The following is a 19,857-nucleotide window of genomic DNA, read 5'->3' on the forward strand; positions in this document are numbered from 1 at the left end:
CAAAGTTTAAAGTGAGAAATTTAAATTAACAAACGTAAGGGAAACAATTTTACATAATTCCTTAGGTAGTGGTTATCTTGTTAGTGTTTAGGCTTTTCCTAACTTACTTCTCAGACACCAGCTCCATCTGAGAATTCTGGTTTATAGTTACTTCCCCTCACAGCTGCAGAAACTGCTTGGCCTTCTGAGGCATTGATGCTATTGCTCCTTACAGTCATACTGAAGGCTAGTCCATGCTGAGTCTGGAGAGACAGACGAGGGCAATCTGGGAACCTGGAATGTGGGACTCCTACAAGAGGGATCCTGGTCTTCACCTACTAGCAAAGGGATATACTTGAATCTCAAGCTTTTACTCCACAGTTTCACCATGCTAAATCTCCATGTCATATTCTAAAAGTAAGGTACTAGAGTATATTGCAAACTAGAGAAAGAGTTATATCATCTAAAACAGGAATACAACTGGATTTTGTTTTCATTTGAAAAAAGACTTCTTTATTCTCAACATCTAAATACATAATATTAACAGAAATAAAATGTTCACTTCAGATTTGCCTGAGATTTCAGAGACATTTATTTACTCAATTAACTTGGCAGAGAACTAAGTAACCTAGTCACTTCTAAGTGTGATTTGATTAATGACATAAAGAAATTATAAAGAATAATAACCAATAATTTGCTTAACTTTGGCTCAGCTACTTTCCAAAGAGTAAAGACTCTGGTTTTAAAATCCCATTAGTCTTCAAAATGACTCTGTAATTTTCACCTTCTCTTCTAAGCTAAGGGCTGGACTTACGGAGAATTCCATCCATGCATATAATGTATCTATCGAGTCTACATCTATTCCACGCCTCAGTCAACTATTCCCCCAACAAACAGCCAAACAGCCAAACCATGGACTCCCCCTAGTGCTGTCAGTGTGAGTGTGGGCATGGGGCCATCTACCGGGGCACGAGGAGCTGCTCCAGAGACCTGTCCCAGCCAAGCAGCTGTCAGGAGTGTAGAGCTCCTCCGCTAGCGGTGAGATTTTCCTACCACCTCCCCGCTCCGCGCTGGGACTTTGGTTTTCTCTTGTACAAGTTTTGTGCATGCAGACACAGCCACTGGCCAGTATATATTATGACTACTCTGTTCTATGTCTGGGAGGATGCGGCTCTGTCGGCTGCATAAAAACATCTTCTCATGGAAGAAATCCAAAGAATGGTTTGGGGTTTTATATCACAATCATAGGAAAAATAGAAAAAACACTAGAGTGTGTAAACAATTGTTATGGACACGTCTTTTATTTCTAAATTTATTTTTATATAATAGATTTTAAGTTACTAAAATGGTACTTACTTTAAAATCAAGGTATCTATGTATTATACAGAGGGTGACAAAATCTTCAGCAGATAGGCCAGGTAAGTTTTCAAAATCTATCAAAGTTTGTTCAGAGAGAATTATTTTAATAGGAGCAAATGATTTCGAGATTCATATTTCTACTATAAAAACAAATGCAAACAGATATTCCCACAACCAATGCTTTGGCAGGTTATCCTTACACGGTCATTAGCAAGAACTCATTCTTTCTAGACGGTCAGAGAGCATTTACTATTAGAAGCTAAGGAGCAAATGAGAACTTTTCCCTTACTAGAAACACTGTAAAAACTGAGATGATTCAGAATGCTAATGTTCAAGCCTCAACATCTGAATTAACTGCTCATGGTCCCGCTACACACTGGAATTGCTGGAAGGCAAAAAAGAACTGCTCTTTGACACATTCCAAAATTCTAACTTTAGAAAACATTATTCTCCCATATATTCCTCCTAGGCACAGATGACCAGGACCCTGAGGTCACGAGGCAGCATGCAGTTACTGCACAGAGGAAGTTGTGGGTCTCATGTATGTCAGTGGACTCTGCAGCAAAAGCAAGCGCGGCCACGCTCTTCACACAGAAACTCTTGGGGGTCACAGGGGTTGCTTACCCAGTTTTCCCAACACAGCATAGATTTTTGCTCTGATGTTCTCAGCGACATCCATAACTGCAATGGATGGGCAGTTGGCGGGGAGGGGCATGATCTTCTGCTCTTCTTGAAAACTAGTAAATAGCGGCTTCTTTGTATCTAACCATTGGGCGCCATGAAACACGGAGAGAAGAGATAAAAACGATAGTGACTATTTGATATTTTCTCTCTATATAAGAGATCAAAATATAAATATATATTTAAAATTTAAAACAAAAATATAGTGCTTTGGTCTTTCTTTTTTCCAAGTTCTAGGAATCCACCCCAGGTCTGGCAAGCAAGCACTCTATAGCCGAGCTCCCTGCTACGCCGCCATACCACGGATACCATGAAAGCATAATCAGAGTATTTTCCATTCTGCCACAAAACTTATGGCTTTCACTTTTCTTATTTATGTAATATAAAAAAATTACACCTACTCTGGGCATAATGGCATATGCTTTTAATCCCAGAAGCAGGGAGGCAGAAGCAGGTGAATCTCTGTGAGTTTGAGGCCAGCCTGGTCTACATAGTCTCAGGACAACAGGGGCTACATAAGGTGATCCTGTCTCAAAAGGGAAAAAAACTCCACAGCTATAGTTTTAATTTTTAAAAAGATTTATTTATGTGTGTGGGCCTGGGTGTGAATGTCTCATGTATGGGAGTGCCAACAGAGGCCAGAAGAGGGAGCTGACTTTCAGAAACTGGAGGTACAGGCAGTCGTGAGTCGTGTGACCTGGCTGCTGGGATTCAAACTCAGGTCCTCTGGATGAGAGCAAGTGCTCTTAACTGCTGAGCCCTCTCTCCAGCCTATAGCCATATCTTCTCTAAAGATAAAATTTTAATGTAAAAAAACTTGTCAATTTAAAATTATAGATGAGATGATGTCATCAATAGTGGTACAATAATTTTGATTGGTGTCTATAAATTATGCCATAAAAAGAAAAGCTGACTGATGGTGTTTTACTTCAAAACATAGATAGCAAAAGGGAGACAGAGATCATCTGAAGTAGCTGCATTTTTAATAACAGATGTTAATAAGAGTTTAGCTAAAAAGACAATTTGAGTGTGAAAGGCTCAGAAGACATAGCATGGTATTACAGACTCTACAAGTAGATTTTACTCTGATTCCATCAACCTCAATAGAATACAGCAGTAAAAACTGATGAATATTTGACATATTTTTACTACATATCAATTTCTTTTGTGTAAGAAAAAATATAGAAATATCAGTATACAAAAGACTGTAAATACTGTTGTCAAACTATTTATACATCAAATTTTATTGGTAAATGTAATATCATTAAACCAAGTCTTATAAAAACAAGAAATCCAAATACTTATTTAGGGAGCATCATTAATTTCTGAGTTAAAGAATATAGTCAAGCTGGGTGCTAGTGGTGCACACCTTTAATCCCAGCCCTCTGAGGCAGAGGCAGGCAGATCTTTGTCAGTTCGAGGCCAGCCTGGCCTACAAGAGCTAGTTTCAGGATAGGCTTCAAAGCTACAGAGAAACCCTGCCTCAAAACACACACACACACACACACACACACACACACACACACACGTTACTATTATTTGAATACGTATTTAAATACGTATTCAAAGAATAGTCAAATATCATGTTTTAAAATATTCTATAAAAACGAACCAACTACTAGCTTACTTAATTTTCTTCTAATTATTCACAATTTGTCATTTTCTTAATGAGAGAGTAAGTTAGAGACAACCTATATTGCTGCTCTTCAGGCACTATCCTCTTTGCTGTTTGTTTGTCTGTCTCTGAGACAGGGTCTGTTTGGCCTAGGATATGAGTTTCTGTGGATCTGACAGTGCCAAGATCAGGCCTGGGTTGTTTTGTGGTTCTGAGGTAGAACTTGGGTCCTTCAAGCCCTTCACTGACAGAACTAACCCCTCAGATCCCAATTACTTACAATTTATGAGAGAAAGTCTTCAGTATCTTGCTGGAAGAACCCTGTAAAATGGTGTAAGTATCCTCATACTCCTATATTCTTTAAAACTCTAGGGATACACCTCTAAATGTTTCTACCAAAAATTATGAACACACTTACCAACAATCTTGCCATTTTTATCCCGTTTGACTCCCAGTTCCTTTTCCTCCTTCCTCCACAGTTTAATTAGGAGACTAGCAGCAGTGAGGTCTTTCTTCCCTCGCCAAGCATTGACGTGAGCAGACGTTTTGGGATTGTCACAAAACTCAACCATTATTCCAAGGATCAGATTACAGAATTTTTTTTGGTTCAACTTTGCAAGGAAATAGAAAATGACAAAAAAAAAGCCAATAAATACTAAGAATGACTGTCTTACTGAAAGGGATACTTGGATTATCAGCCAGTTCCTTCTGAGCTGTTGGGCGGTGACAGTGTCATTCATGACCATTCTCAAATATTAAATTTAAAATAATAAACAGATTTAAATAATTCTTAAGTAGTCATAAACACACTTTATAGTAAAAATTTGGTGGAAATGGAGTTTTCAAAAATGAAAGGCTAATATATATACATATGTGTATGTATATACATATATATACACACATATAAATGTATATACATATATATACATACATGATCATCAGTAACAGATCACTTGTGAGTATAGGATCATTCCCATTTACATTGCTTTACTGAGGGTTGAAAAGATTAATATACACTTTGTTATCAAGAGATTAACTGATATAACTGTGACAGTCAAATATGAAAAACCTTAAATTGATGTGTAAATTTGTGTTCTATCAGTAACTATATAAGAGTTTTTAAGAATTCAAGAAAATTTCTCCTACGATCAAGCACACATATTTTATGTAGAAAATCCCATCTAACCCTAACTTTGAAGGTTCAGATTTGTACATTTAACTTGGACCTGTAGCTAGTAAACCAGAAAAGTGCCAGCTGGGACTAAGACGTCTTAAAGGAGGGAGGCTTATAGATCACAAGTGAGATGAAAGGGACAGGGCATAATGGAAATAGGAAAGAGACAGAAAAGATGGGGAAGAGAAAGAAGTGATGAAGAGTAGAGAGGGAAGGTCTATAAAAAAGCTATAGGGAACCCTACTACTTTGTAAGCCAATAAAACATGTTAAGAGGCTGGCTAGATGGCTCACTTACTGTGGAATAATGCTCATGTACACTGTAAAGATTTGTCACTTGTATTTCTTTAATAAAACACTGATTGGCCAGTAGCCAGGCAGTAAGTATAGGTGGGGCAACCAGACTAAGATTTCTGGAAACAGGAAAGGCAGAGACACAGTCATCAGCCAGACACAGAGGACATAAGTTAAGAATGCCTCACTGAGAAAAGGTACCAAGCCACATGGTTAAACATAGATAAGAATTATGGGTTAAGTTGTAAGAGGTAGCTAGTAATAAGTCTGAGTAGTAAGCCACAGTTTATAATGAATATAAGCCTCTGTGTGTTTCTTTGGGACTGAACGACTGAGGGACCAGAAGGGACAGAAACTTCTGTATACAAATGGTACCCAAATGTTTAGCAAAAATTTTCATATAAAGTCTGGGAAAGCTTAAAAAAAAGAGGAGTGGGGGCTGGAGAGATGACTTAGTGGTTAAGAGAACTGACTGCTCTTCCAGAGGTCCTGAGTTCAATTCCCAGCAACCACATGGTGGCTCACAACCATCTGTAATGAGATCTGGCACCCTCTTCTGATGTGTGGGCATACATGGAGGCAGAATGATGTATACTTAATAAATAAATCTTAAAAAAAGGGGGAGTGTAGACAGACAAGAACAGAGTCAAGCACAGCTTATAGCTAACCATCTTTAATAGGCCCTGTTTCTTGGCAGCAAGTGGAGGCCCGATCCTTTAAGAAAGGCTTCCTGACAGTATTAGCAGCAAAAACCACATGGCAGTTCTTTTAAGAGGCCCTGCCACCGAACACTTAAATGGTGTTTATGAGCAGCTGGCATCAGGCTTCTTGGTGGTGGCATGGACCTAGAAACTCCACAGAGTTGTGGCAATGAATGTGGCTCCTGCCAGTACCTCCATCATGAAGCTACACTTACAAAAAGCTAAGGAATAGGGTGCAGTCAGCTGCTAAAGCTGCAGCTTTAATCCTAGCCATATTGCTTAGCATATTAAAGACTCATGTGGTCAGAAAAAGAGATATACAGTAAATAAAAATTCAGATGAGATAAACCTTTAAATGGTTACAGGGTATTTAAATATATATGTAGGCCTGGGAGAGAAAAGAAAAAGAATAGAGAAAAAAATAAGAAAATAAGAAAAAAATAGTAGTTGGGTGTGGTAGCAAATGCCTTTAATCCCAGCACTTGGGAGGCAGAGGCAGGCAGATCTCTGTGAGGATGAGACTAGCCTAATCTACAGAGTTTAGTTCCAGGACAGGCAAAGATATACAAAGAAACCCTGTCTCAAAAATCTAAAAATTAAAAATTATAAAATAGAGTAAAAAAAGTCACATAAAGATGGAAAAAACACAGAGAATCTGGATACTATATGTTATTGCTTGTCTTTGAATTGTTTGACGGCTGAGGAAGAGGTAATAGCTGCTAAAAGACATTTGATTACAAATGCTGCTGGATTAATCCAACCTATATATTTTGAAAATGTCTTGACTTCAAAAATTTAAGTTAAAAGTTAGGATACTGGGCTGGAGAGTTGGCTCAGTGGTTAAGAGCGCTGCCTGCTCTTCCAAAGGTCCTGAGTTCAAGTCCCAGCAACCACATGGAGGCTCACAACCATCTGTAATGGGGTCTGGTGCCCTCTTCTGGCCTGCAGGCACACACACAGACAGAATATTGTATACATAATAAATAAATATTAAAAAAAAAGTTAGGATACTTTGGAGAAGAGGTTTTGTTTTTGTTTCCACAGGAAACGAGAGGCCATGGATTCATTCTGGGTCAAGAAAAATAAGGTTTGATCAAGGAAAACCCCCTGAGAAATCCCCAATAGGAGCAGATGGCCCAGATGATCTAGCATCTGTATTAGAGTTTCCTCTGAGTTCGACACCCAGAACAGCTTCAAGACTGCTGGATGAGATAATCCAGTCTCAAAGAAAACTCCAGTCAGGACTTGACCATAGTTCTAAATTTTCTCTCGGTCCCCATAAGATTATCAGTGTTCCCAATCAGCAGGAAAACTACGCCCAAATTCCCCAAAAAAATGGATTATGGATGATTGTCTTTGTTTAGAGTGTTGGTTACAAATTGTTAATGGATAATGGTAAGGAAAAAAGGTAAACAAAGGTGATTAGATTCAAGGTTCTTGTTTTGAAAAGAAAATAGAAAATGATACGGGATAATGCTCTTATACACAATAAAGACTGCCGATTGACCAGTAGCCAGGCAGGAAGTATAGGTGGGGCAACCAGACTAGGAGAATTCTGGGAAGAGGAAAGCTAGAGATGCATACATTAGCCAGATGCAGAGGAAGAAAGATGAGAATGCATTACTGAGAAAAGGTACCAAGCCACATTGCTAAACAAAGATAAGAATTATGGGTTAATTTAAGTTGTAAGAGATAGTTAATAATAAGCCTGAGCAATAGGTCAAACAGTTTTTAATTACTATAAGCCTCTGTGTGTTTATATGGACTGAATGACTGCAGGATTGGGCAGGAAAGAAACTTCCATCTACACTCAGTGGTTAAGAACAATTGTTCTTGCAGATGGCCCAGATTTGATTACCATCGTCTACATGGTAACTCACAGACATCCACAGCTCCAGCTTCAGGGATCTAGTGCCCTCTTCAGAGCTCTGTAGGCAATAGGCATACACATGGTGCTCATACATACACGCAGGCAAAACACTCATATACATAAGATAAATAAGATAAATCTACAAAAAAAAAAAACCTTAAAGCCACGTTTTTAAAGCCAAGGATGGAGATATCTGAATGGCTGGATGATGCTTCTCCTAGAAACTTCTGTTTACTAAACAGAGGACCCAGTGCCAGGTGAAGTACTTAATGAGTCATTGGCCAGTAAGGCCCCAGAGGTCCTCAAAACAATACATATTCCTGAAAGTCTTTCTGGTTGCTCTCCAGCACCAGATGATAAGATCCTATTGCTTAAGATCCTATACAGTTTTGGTTGCAAGATCTGCAGAGACCAAGCTAGAACTGAGCTGGAAGTCTCTGTCCTGCTGGGTAGCTTTTATAGTTCCAGAAGCCACCATGCAGGCTCCTGGGGAGACAAGGCATCAGTGGTCTAACCCAGTTATGAACCCTATAAACTACAGTGCTAACCTTCCAGGCAAGATGTGTCTGCCAGTGCAAAACTGGGATCATTTTTATGGAGTAACCAACAATGCTCAAACTGAATTTGAGGCATTCTCCACAAAAGGTACAATATGTATGGTACAATAAAACTGGATAGCAATCATGGCTAAAAAGATCATATGCCCGAGGGGTAACTTATCACTGTAGTTTATATATGTGTATATATGTATATGTGTATATACATGTATATAGCTAATATATATCCTAAGCATTGATGTTTACATTCATAGGCAAACCCTTTCATTCTTAAATCAAGAATCTTTTCTTTGTAGTCAGCAGTGGTGAATACAGGTATTCGTAGCTGTTCAAAGTGCTAAGAACAAGTGATAGTTGTATGCTCATCTTTAAACTGGATATTTATATCATTTCCTCTAAGGCATAGGGAACATCAAGGAAAAGGAAAGAGACATTAGAGGAAGTGGGACACAGGAAGAAGAGCTGCAAAATACTATCTTCAGAACATGACAGGCATTGCAAACATGACCTTAGAGTAGCTATGTTTGCCTGCACTGGACCTGCACCAAAAAGCCTGTCAACAACCGGTCAGAGATCAGAGATGTACCCACAGGTGATGTGGGAGTGTCATATATCAATCTGTTGATTTCATTGGTTAAGCAATAAAGAAACTGCTTGGCCCTCATAGGTTAAAACATAGGTGGGAGGAGTAAACAGACCAGAATGCTGGGAGAAAGAAGCTGAATCAGGAGTCGCCATGATTCTCCCACTCCAGGCAGACGCAGGTTAAGATCATTCCTGGTAAGCCAGCTCGTGGGCTAAACAGATTATTAGAAATGGGCTAGTCCAGGTGCGAGTGTTAGCAGAGAAAAGGCTAGATATAATGGGCCAAGCGGTGTTTAAAAGAATACAGTTTCCGTGTAATTATCTTGGGGCATAAGCTAGAGCTAGCCATGTGGGAGCCCAGGTGCTGGGGATGCAGCCCCGCCACTCTTACTACAACACACGGGACCCTATCCTTAACTGCTGAACTACTGATTACTGATGGATTCTGGGAAGGACAGCCATTGTCTTCAGTTGTGCACCCAATCTTGATTCTACCACACTTCAATGAATTCAGTTCCAAACCTGTGGCCATATAGATAGTCCTGATTAAAACCAAGGGGTCACAAAACCAAGTAAGACACAAATATGGGAAAGAGATTTGTAAGGAGGAGGGAAGGACGACAGGACAGAAAGGAGGCAAGAGAGGGTGAGGGATGAGAGAAAATACATGCAAGGAATTGTCAAAGGACAAACCTAATAAAAAAATCCCATCTACAACAGGTTCCACACAGTAAATTTTCTATGTGAAATATTCTTTGTTGACGACTCCTCTGCCATAGAAAACGTTTCTTTTGCCTGAATTGTAAATGCGGTCAGCTTCTGTAATGGCTATTCTTGTCAACCTGACTACATCTGGAATTAACTAAAACCAAATGACTGGACACACCCAGGAGGAATTCTTTTGGAATTAAATATTTGAGGTGGGAAGATCCAAGTCTAGTCTGGTTCTTTGAGGTGGGAAAACAAACTTTTTAATCCAGATCTTCTGAAGTGGTAAGACGCCTCTTCAATCTGAGCCACTTCTTCTGCTGGGGGCCCATCTAAGGACACGGAAGAAGGAAGCTTGTTCACTCGCCTGCTTACTCTTGCTAGAAAGTTCATTCCTTCACAGGCTCCTTCCTCGGGATTCTGGTGTGCACTGAAGACCAGCCGAGACATCCGGCCTTGGGACCTGAACAACTACTGACTCTTGGACTTTCCATCAGTAAACTGGCAGCCATTGTTGGATTAGTTGGACCACAGCCTGTAATTCAGTCTGCTAAATCTTTCTATGTAGAAGATGCAGACTATAAGTTCTCTTCCTCTAAAGAAGCCTGACTAACACAGATTTTCTTTATGATAGTATCACCTGCAATGGGTTTTAAGAAACTGTGATACACAGTAAGTGTTCCATACTATCTAACCCTTCTCAGCAGTATTATTGCACATTGAATAAATATTTTAGCAGAATTGTATTAAAACAGAACCTTAAATGAAATGAAAATTTTGTGGGGTTTTTTGCTTTTTTGATTTTGATTCCTGTACTTCACTTTCAGGAGAAAGACACAAATGTCAGTGATTGAAGTTGGTCACAGCATTTGAACAGTTACGGACTAAATCCACACTAAGCACAATTTAGTAACACGATCATTGCAATCATGTATGCAGGCACAATCTAGGTCAGTGTGTTTATATTCACATAAGCGTAGCATATTCCTGTGCGCACGCACTGAGCGCTTTTACACACCCACACTATGACACTCATTCAGCTCTCTTATACCAGGATGAGACAGCTACTGTTACTCTGCTTTTATAGATGAAGACATTATGAACGGAGTAATTTACAAATTCTCTTTCAAGGACATGATGGGACACAGACAATTTTTGGTATGCTTGTCAGATCAAAGTAGGTTTATTATTCTGTTAATAAGAAGTATGGTTCTTTACTGACTCGTCTGTGACTCTCCATGAGGCTTTGAGACTTGCACTGAAACTAAGTCATGACTTTCTTCCCTATAAAACTGACTACTCACCTAGTTTAAATAACCGGAACTGAGGGCTGTGTTCTCCACAGCTGCCAGCTGGTGACTCCTAGCTCATTCCGTTCACACCATAGGCCCTCATATTACCTCTGAGCTGCAGACAGTTCCATAAAAGGGTCATCTTTTTCCAGTGCTACCATAACTTTAATACTGGGGGAAAGCTAGGAGTTTTTGATTGGTTGATGGAAGTTTGATACAGGACACAGGGAAGCTTGTCATAAACTGTTCTCGGCAGGTTAATAGAGTAGTAGGAAAAACTTTGCAAACACTGACCTCCACAAACTGGAGGAAAGTTCAGATCCTCACTATGTAGTGTTTCTAGCATAATCTCCAGGAAAATTTTATTTAAAAGAATGTATCTGGCTGGGCATGTTGGCACATGCCTTTAATCCCAGCACTCAGGATGTGTAGACAGGAGGATCTCTGTGAGTTCAAGGCCAGCCTGATTTACAGAGTGAGTTCCTAGACAGCTTGGACTACATAAAGAGACCCTATATCAAAAGAAAAAAGCCCAAACAAATAGAAACCTTCAATTGCTGCATATGACTTGGGGGACATTTATTCACAAAACTCTGTTCTCTGGGACTTCGTCTGCAAAAAGTTAGCACGGACATATTTATCTTTTGTGTTAAAGTTCTGTGGAAACTACTTACTGCCAATATATCCAAAAGGAGAAAAATTCCTTCCTTTTCAAGAAAATAATCTTCAGAAGTATAGCATCCCAAAATGCAGCACCTTCAATGAAAAGAAGCCAGTCATTCCACAAACGTCACTGGAGTTAACCTGTAGACCCGTCTTCTGTCACAGCACCGCTAGGCAAGGCTTTACTTTACTCCTTTAAATCAAGTAGCCAGTTTGCTTTTACTTTATTTAGAAGTGTAGTTTAATTGTGGCATTTTTTTCCATGAACTTTTTGTGTGCATGTGTGCATGGAGGCTGGACGTTGGTGTCGGGTGCAGTTACAGGCAGTTAGGAGCCACCTGATCTAGAAGCTGGGAAACAACTCGGGTCCTCTGGAAGAGAACACGCACTTTTAACTGCCGACTGTCTCTCCAGCCCTAAGTTCAACTACTTTAAAAAACTAATACCAGCCGGGCAGTGGTGGTGCACACCTTTAATCCCAGCACTTGGGAATCAGAGACAGGCGGATCTCTGCGAGTTCTAGGTCAGTCTGGTCTGGAGGAGCTATTTCCAGGAGAGCTGGGGCTGTTACACAGAGAAACCCTGTCTCAACACCTCTCCTACCCCCGCCAAGATAAACTGATACCAATGAATTCCCTACAATTTCTTTGTTTCATGGGCGAGTTGCCTTTCCTTTCATGACACTGATGATTCTTAAAGACCACTAGTTGCGAGAATGATGATTTTTCAGGTTCACCTGTCTATCAGCTCTTTCATGGTCTAGTGCAGCTAAAATGCCTGACCATTCTTGATCACATTCGCCTTGCAGGTGACCTTTGCTAAAGTGTCTACTATTCAAGTCCGTGTAGACGTCATGGCTGCTTTTACTCTTCTCCTCAGGAGATCTGAGCTATCACTAATAATAGGGATGAGGGTCGTCATTAGTAACAGACTTTTATCTGTTTCTTCCAAGCACTAAAGACAGCTTGGTTAAATACGGCTTGGTTAAATACGGCTTCCTTCTGAAAACAAGAGCCCAAACTGGCTTGGGCAAGTATGTGGAGATTATACTGATTACATTATCTGAGGTGAGAAGACCATCCTCTGTGTGGGGCACCATTCTGGGTAATTTAAGAGTGGAAGAAACAGGCTGAGCACAAGCATGCACGCATGTCTTCTCTCTCTGCTCTTAACTGTGGATGGAAAGAGATTGGCTGTTCCAAGTTCCTGACACCTTGACCTCTCCTGCAGTGATGGGCTGGGACCTGGAATCAGGGACCAAACACACCCTTTCTCCCTTGGCTTCTGGTCAGGGTGTTTTGTCATAGCGTTTAGAGAAGAAGCAAAGTCAGATGTTTTCTCAGCTTACAACTTTTCAACCTTTATAACTGAGACAATTCCTATAATAAATATTACTTTCTATGTAACATTCATTTTATTACTCTGGAGAACTCTGACAACATTAGTGCATCTAAGTTATCAACAAAAGCTAAGAAGAACAAAGAACAAGGAAAAGCAATTGTTGCACCAAATGTCCAGGTATATTTGAAAGGTGTAATTATTAAAACAACACACTCACAAAACGGTTAGAAGAATGTCAGTGGAACAGAGCAGAGGGCCTAAAGGAGCCAAAGCAGAAGTAGCACCTGCATACGGCAAGCAGATCCTTCCCTAGGTCACACCAAAGTGGAATGAGATTAAATCACAACAAGCTATTGAGTTTAGAAACAAGTGGCTTTTCTGCTTGAGTGAAGGGGCTTTGTTACTCCTCAAGCTCATGTTTAGGTCATCTGCACAGAGAAGACACCAACTCATCCCTCCAGTGTGATTCTGAGGGGAGAAAGTTCACAACTGTAAATTTAATTTTTGTATGTGAGGTCTTCAGCTGGTCACAGTCATACTCACCAAATGCTGTCTAAAGTACTGAAGAGAAGGACATTGTAGCCTAAGCCATTCTGTAACTTCTTGGGGTCTGTTTTCATTACATGAAGAATTATGTCAACTCCTTCAGTTCCAAACATTTCCTGTTGAAGAGAGTTGTTTATATCATTTCTTAGAATAAATATATAATTGTTCTTTTCTCTACCTCACCCTATCTCTTAAGTGTTTTGTTTGTTTTGTTTTTCCTACCAGAAAAATCATGCTAGCAATGGGGCGATGGATTGTTTTTTTCCAAGCTAGGCTTACTAGTTTCTAAACTAGGAATTTTAATACAATTAAACACTGCACTCATTTGGAGCTTGAGGGGTGACTCAGCAGTTGAGAGCACTATGGGTTTGAGTCCCAGAACATGGAGCTGACAATTATCCATAACTCCAGTTCCAGGGAATCGGAAGCTTTTCTCTGCCATCTGAGGGTACCAACACATACAGGGAGGCAGAACAGCCATACACATAAAATAAACAAACAAATCTAAAAAGTAGGTTCCTAGTTCTTCATTATTAATGCCAACCACTTTATGAGGGTATCAAACAATGTGCTAACTTAATGTCTTAACAACTTTTTTCTCTCTGTCTGAATAATGTAAATCATATAAAACTTGCCTATGACTTTCTCCACACTAGGCTGAATGCAATCTGGAGTCATGCCAAATGAACAGCAGCCATCAGTGTGTATCATGAAGTGTTATAATGTTCTCAGAAAAGGAATAAGTGGATGAACGGCCATGGAGCCGTCAGTGATTGACATGAGATCACCTTACTGTTTATCTCTCGCTGCCACACTGTCCTTGCTAGTTCCCATTTAGATCAAGATTACATTTCTAGACAAGCAGGCATGGGACAGAAAAGAACAGTACATTATAGGTCAAGACTTGGAACTAAACCCTTTCTTTTCTTCCTATTACCTCTCCTTAAACATCTATCCAGGGTGCTGGAGAGACAGCTCAACAATTAGGAGCACGAGTTCTCTTTCAGAGGACCCAGATTACATGACAGCTTACCAACACCCACAACTGTTGTGGAAGAATGCTCTTGTACACTGGAAACATTTGTCATTCGTATTGTTTTAATGAAGTGCTGGCCAGTAGCCAGGCAGGAAGTATAGTGGGGCAACCAGACTAAGAGAATTCTGGGAAGAGGAAAGGCAGACGCAGTCAACACCCAGATACAGAGGAAGCAAGATGATATTGCCTCACTGAGAAAAGGTACCACGCCACATGGCTAAGCACAGATAAAAATTATAGACTAATTTATGTTTAAGAGTTAGCTAATATAATCCCAGCACTCGGGAGGCAGAGGCAGGCGGATCTCTGTGAGTTTGAGGCCAGCCTGGTCTACAAGAGCTAGTTCCAGGACAGGAACCAAAAGCTACAGAGAAACCCTGTCTCGAAAATTCAAAAAAAAAAAAGAGTTAGCTAATAATAAGCCTGAGCTAATAGCCTAAACAGGTATGGGACCTGGTGGGACAGAAACTTCTATTTACACATAACTCCAGTTCCAGGGGATCCAGCGCCCTCTCCTGGCATTGAGTACCAGGCATGCATATGGTGCACAGGTATACCAGTGAACAAAACACTCATATACATAAAGTATATAAATATAAAAAATTTAAAAATCTATCCAAATTTTTCTAATTTTTGTTTTTCCAATTCTATCTCCTCCTGTCTAAATTATCAATTTATGACACTCAATAGTTCTACAGAGCTAATAAATATCAAAGGGAATTGAATTCTTGTTTGGAAATTCTAGTTTTAGTTATAAAGACATTTCAAACTTCAAGTGATATTTCTGACACTACAGCCTAGGATGGAAAGCTATTTGGCTACTTTAGGTCTTGTAATTCTACTCCTAGGTTTTTATTACTCAGCAGAAATGGAAGCATTACATCCCCCAAAAGACTAGGTCAAGAATGTTCAGTGAAGCTTTAGCTTTAACCCATCCAAACAGAAACAGTCTAAGTGCCTTTGAATACGGTAAATAATGTACAGATGCTGACAGTTCATAGACTACTACTGAGCGATAAAAAGGAGTGTTACATGCAACAATATGAATATATTTCAGAAACACCTATTTCTGTCCGGATAACTGAAACACACCCAGAAGAGCAAACACTGTCTGACTTTACTCACATAAAGGATCGGCAAAACTAATCTGCAGGTAAGTAGACATGTGGCTGCAAAGCACATGAGTGAATGTGAGACCTGGATGAGTTTGTATGGAGAGATGCACACTACATGTTCCAATCTGAGTATTGGTAAATATGTTATATACGTTCACCAAACCTATTGAAATATATATTCAAGCTCTGTGCATTTTACTGTATGCAATTATCCTTTAATTATAGCAAGTATTAAAATTTAGTTAGGTTTTTAAATTTTATTTATTTACTCATTATGTATGTATGTGGGCAGTCGTGTGTCATGACAATTCTCTCCTCTGTCATGTGGATTCCAGAACCGAGACTCAGTTGTCAGGCTTAGCAGCAATATGTTTAGCTGCAGCAGTGTGTTTACCTGTAGCAGTGTGTTTAACTGCAGGCTTAGAAGCAGCGTGTTTAACTGCAGGCTTAGCAGCAATGTGTTTAGCTGCAGCAGTGTGTTTAGCTGCAGCAGTGTGTTTAGCTGCAGCAGTGTGTTTAGCTGCAGCAGTGTGTTTAGCTGCAGGCTTAGCAGCAGCGTGTTTAACTGCTGAGCCATCCCAGCAGCCCATATTCTAAAAGATTAGGAAAAATGAAAACCATTTATGACAGCCATCAGGTGCAGGCTCACAGGGATCGCACACCTTCCTTTGAATGTAATGCTCGCAGAGCCCCGACAGGATGAGCAATGCGTCAGACTGGATCTCCAAAGCAATGGCCTCTTCCTTTTCATCATGTTTGCTTGCCATATTTTTAAAGATTCCTGGCATGAGAAAAATTGAAAAGTCTAATTATTAGATGTATTTTTGCTATTTACTGTTAAGAAACTCCCTTTTAAGAAGAATCTTCGGCTAGAGAAAGTATTTTATTACAGAGGGAGCTATTTTCATTGCTTAGTAATCTAGAAGCTGTGAACAGAGGGTGCTAAATGGATTTCTTAAGCACTTAGGTCAGCTGGCTCACAAAGAATTTCTACATACATACATACATACATATTACATACATACATAGCCCCATGGATATAGAATATCTCAATATCTATGGCAGTATCAGTAGCATTATCAGTGTTACACATGTAGAAATGTCAGTCTAATGGACTGTCACTAAATGATGACCTAGCAACTTCTTACTTTGACTAACAAGTTTTGTTTAAAAACATGTAGTTTCAAGCAACACCCCTGCCACATGCCATACAGCTGGGGCAGGCAGGACTCAACCAAATGCAGATGGGGGTTTCTAGCCCTGGCCTGCAAGTGAACTCTAGCTACAGGGCTATGAAGTGGCCCACCCCAGCATCCATCCCATCTGTGATCTGCTAGGTGGCCTACCCCAGCATCCATCCCATCTGTGGTCTGCTGGTTCTACACACTCAAAGCTGCAGGAACCCTAAAACAAAGGGCAACAGCAGGATGTCCAAGAGGAAACCCAGTGAGGGCTCAGCATCTATAGTGTGGCAGAAACCAGAGGCCTAGACCAGGCCAATGACTCTTTGCAATGAACACTTGCAAGTGCAGATACATGGATAACAGGGTTCACTGCGTGACTCGCTGTGTCACACTATAGCTCCATGATGAGATTTTTCCCTTTTTGTTCTTTTCTTTTCTCTTTCAAATTTTATTATATGGGGGGGGGGGCGTTGCAAGGGCACAGGGTGGATACAAAGGGACAGGGAAATGAATGGGTTTGAGATGCATATTTGAAAGACACAAAGAATAAATAAAGAGAAGGATAAAAACATGTAATTTCATGAGGTAAAGATATATACTTCTGCAAATTTGTTATCAAAATGTCTAACTATAGCTGGGCGGTGGGAGTGCACACCCTTAATCCCAGTACTCTGGAGGCAGAGGCAGACAGATCTCTGTGATTTCGAGGTCAGCTTGGTCTACAGAATGAGTTCCAAGATGACCAGGCCTACACAGAGAAACCTCATCTCGAAAAAAACAAAACAAAACAAAACAAAACCCAAAAAACAAAATGCTAACTGTAGGTTGCCCTATCTCTCCCTTTCTCTGTAGTTAACTGGTAACAGATTTTGGAGAGCTCTCTAAGCGTGTGGTCTCCCTGCTGCTCTGTGTCTTCTCTGGGAGAGCTCTCTAAGCGTGTGATTGTACAAGCCTGCTAACTTGTGTTTGAGCCAGGAAGCCTACACAGTGGTGAAAGGAGATAAGTGACTCCACAAAGATTTCCTCTGACCTCCAAATGTGGATCGTGGCGCGCACGCACACACACACACACACACACACACACACACACACCATGCATACATATATATATATGTAAATTTTATATTAAAATTAAAAAGCCCACAGCACTGCACATACAGACACTCTATCCCCATGAAGGATGGAATTCAAACTCTGCTATTTACCAAAGATTTTTCCAACTTGTTTGCTGCTTAGGCAATCAACTCTCATCACATCGTCTTTCTAACCCTCGGGCTCCATTCACGCCTCTCCAGCACATTATCCTGCTTATGTTGATGCTGCACCTCTGCTCCTGACACCTCACTGCCTTGCTTTCGAGAACACCCACTGGAGCTCCAACCGAGACTGACCGAGTTGGAAAATAACTAAGACTCTCTAGCTTTACGGTTTCTGCCACTCACAGGTGCCCAGGCGAGGGTGCGAGATAAGACAGGCTTTTTTTTTTTTTTGGTTCTCATCAGGGCAAGGTTCCCAGCATTCTGACGGATACAACTTTTACTCTCTCTAAGGAAAAAGCGTATCTACACAGACACTGTATTTGTAGTGCACTTTCTACATTTTTGAGGATGGAACTTCTATAAAGCCCTGCTAGGCTGAAAAGGACAAGGTCCCTGCATCTAGAAATTCTGTAACAAAGAGCAGCTTTGAATAGAAGGAAACCGTCCTGGGAGAACTCGTGCTGATTGCTAGGCTTCCACCTAACAATTTCCTCAATTCAGGCAGGATTATGGTTTCTCTCTGGGCATACGACTGCATGTCCAACCACAATGGGGCATTTGGACTCAGTTTTGTGCAATGGAATGCACGGAGTTGTGATTAAAATGCACTTCCATGCTGAGTCGCCTTAAGCTCATCTAGAATAAAGGCAAATGTTTTCACATAACTCCGCTTTCAATTAATTGGTTTTTAAATTGGGCATAGCTTAAGTCCAGTAAGGGATTAAACATAAGGTCAGGCTTGTCTACACAGCGAGGCCCCTCCCTTCTCTCTATATATTGATATGTATAGATATACATATTGATAGATAGATATAGAGAAATGTTTGATTTTTCTTGTGAGTGTTGTAATTCAAGGGCACTATTCCTCTTCTAATGATGAATGAAAAATATTTTAGTAAGTAGAGGATTCTTTGTTTTAAAAGCATATTGCAATTAGCAGGGCTTCAATTTAAACCTTGAATGTCCCTCAAAGGTCCATGTGTTGGGAAGTGGTGTAAGGTTTAGGTGGTAGGGTCTACTGGAAGAGAGGATGATGGCAACCTGGTCCCTTCTGGTTTCTCTTCCACTGCTAAGCTCTAAGAGAATGCTTTATTTACCACAGGTTCTAAAACATGAAGCCAATTCCCACGGATGGAGACCTGTGAAATTGTGAATCAAAGGATTCCTCCCAGGCGTCTGTCACTGTGACAGACACATGAGCAGAACACAGGGAAGCCTAGGCTCCTAACATGCTGCAGGAAGGCTTATCCGCCTACTGGGGTGTGGCCTCATAGACTATTTATCTGGATGCTGAAGCAAGTCCGGCCCTTTCTCTCCTCCCCTCCTGGTTCCCATTTTGCTGGTCCAGATTGTTTGGATCTCATCTCCATGCATCGTTTAAGCAGAGAATCCTGATTTCTAAGTTTTCCCCTAAATAAATGTCTATCTCTCAGTTCTGAGCCCGATATCTCTGCCTTCACTAACACACACTGCTGTAGTATCTGCACGTGACACTCTACATCCGTGGACACTGAAGTCACCTCTGAATCACATCCAATCCTAATCCAGTGGGAAGGCTAACATTTGTCATAAACTGCTACTTAGGGAGTGATGACGAGAAAAAGTCTTTCTGCCTTCAAACACACTTTTTCTTTCTCTTTCGCAATTTTGGCCTGTGGTTAGTTGAGTATGTGGATTCAGAAAGCTGGGCCACATAGGGACAACTCCACGACATTTACATGAAGTGATGCCAGAGACAGCACTTTCAAAACCAGGAAGAGGGAGGGCTGAGGGACTGACTATCTACTTTTAAATAATAAAGGGCAAGACAGCTTGAACTGGAAGTTGAGATTCATGAATTCTCTAGTATTTACATCACAAAAGAGACTCCTGGACACTGCTCTCTGTGCACCAACGCTC

At 40.5% G+C, this 19,857-nt stretch overlaps 1 protein-coding gene across 4 annotated transcripts in view; it reads right to left on the reverse strand.

Moving 5' to 3' along the window:
• LOC121459086 (cilia- and flagella-associated protein 69) overlaps positions 1–19,857 on the reverse strand; it is an 87,441-nt gene that overhangs the window by 10,974 nt on the left and 56,610 nt on the right. For all 4 annotated transcript variants that reach the window (XM_041668595.1, XM_041668594.1, XM_041668596.1 and 1 more), the window contains 6 exons: positions 16,178–16,296; positions 13,362–13,480; positions 11,489–11,570; positions 4,053–4,245; positions 1,963–2,100; positions 1,336–1,412 (listed from right to left, as the gene is read on the reverse strand). In XM_041668595.1, coding sequence (XP_041524529.1) covers positions 1,336–1,412; positions 1,963–2,100; positions 4,053–4,245; positions 11,489–11,570; positions 13,362–13,480; positions 16,178–16,296 — 728 coding nt within the window. The remainder of the gene's footprint in view (positions 1–1,335; positions 1,413–1,962; positions 2,101–4,052; positions 4,246–11,488; positions 11,571–13,361; positions 13,481–16,177; positions 16,297–19,857) is intronic.

The sequence above is a fragment of the Microtus oregoni genome, unplaced genomic scaffold (genome assembly GCF_018167655.1).
Source record: "Microtus oregoni isolate MIOR12 unplaced genomic scaffold, Mior012 000018F_ref0000195, whole genome shotgun sequence".
In the NCBI taxonomy this organism is placed as follows: Eukaryota; Metazoa; Chordata; class Mammalia; order Rodentia; family Cricetidae; genus Microtus; species Microtus oregoni.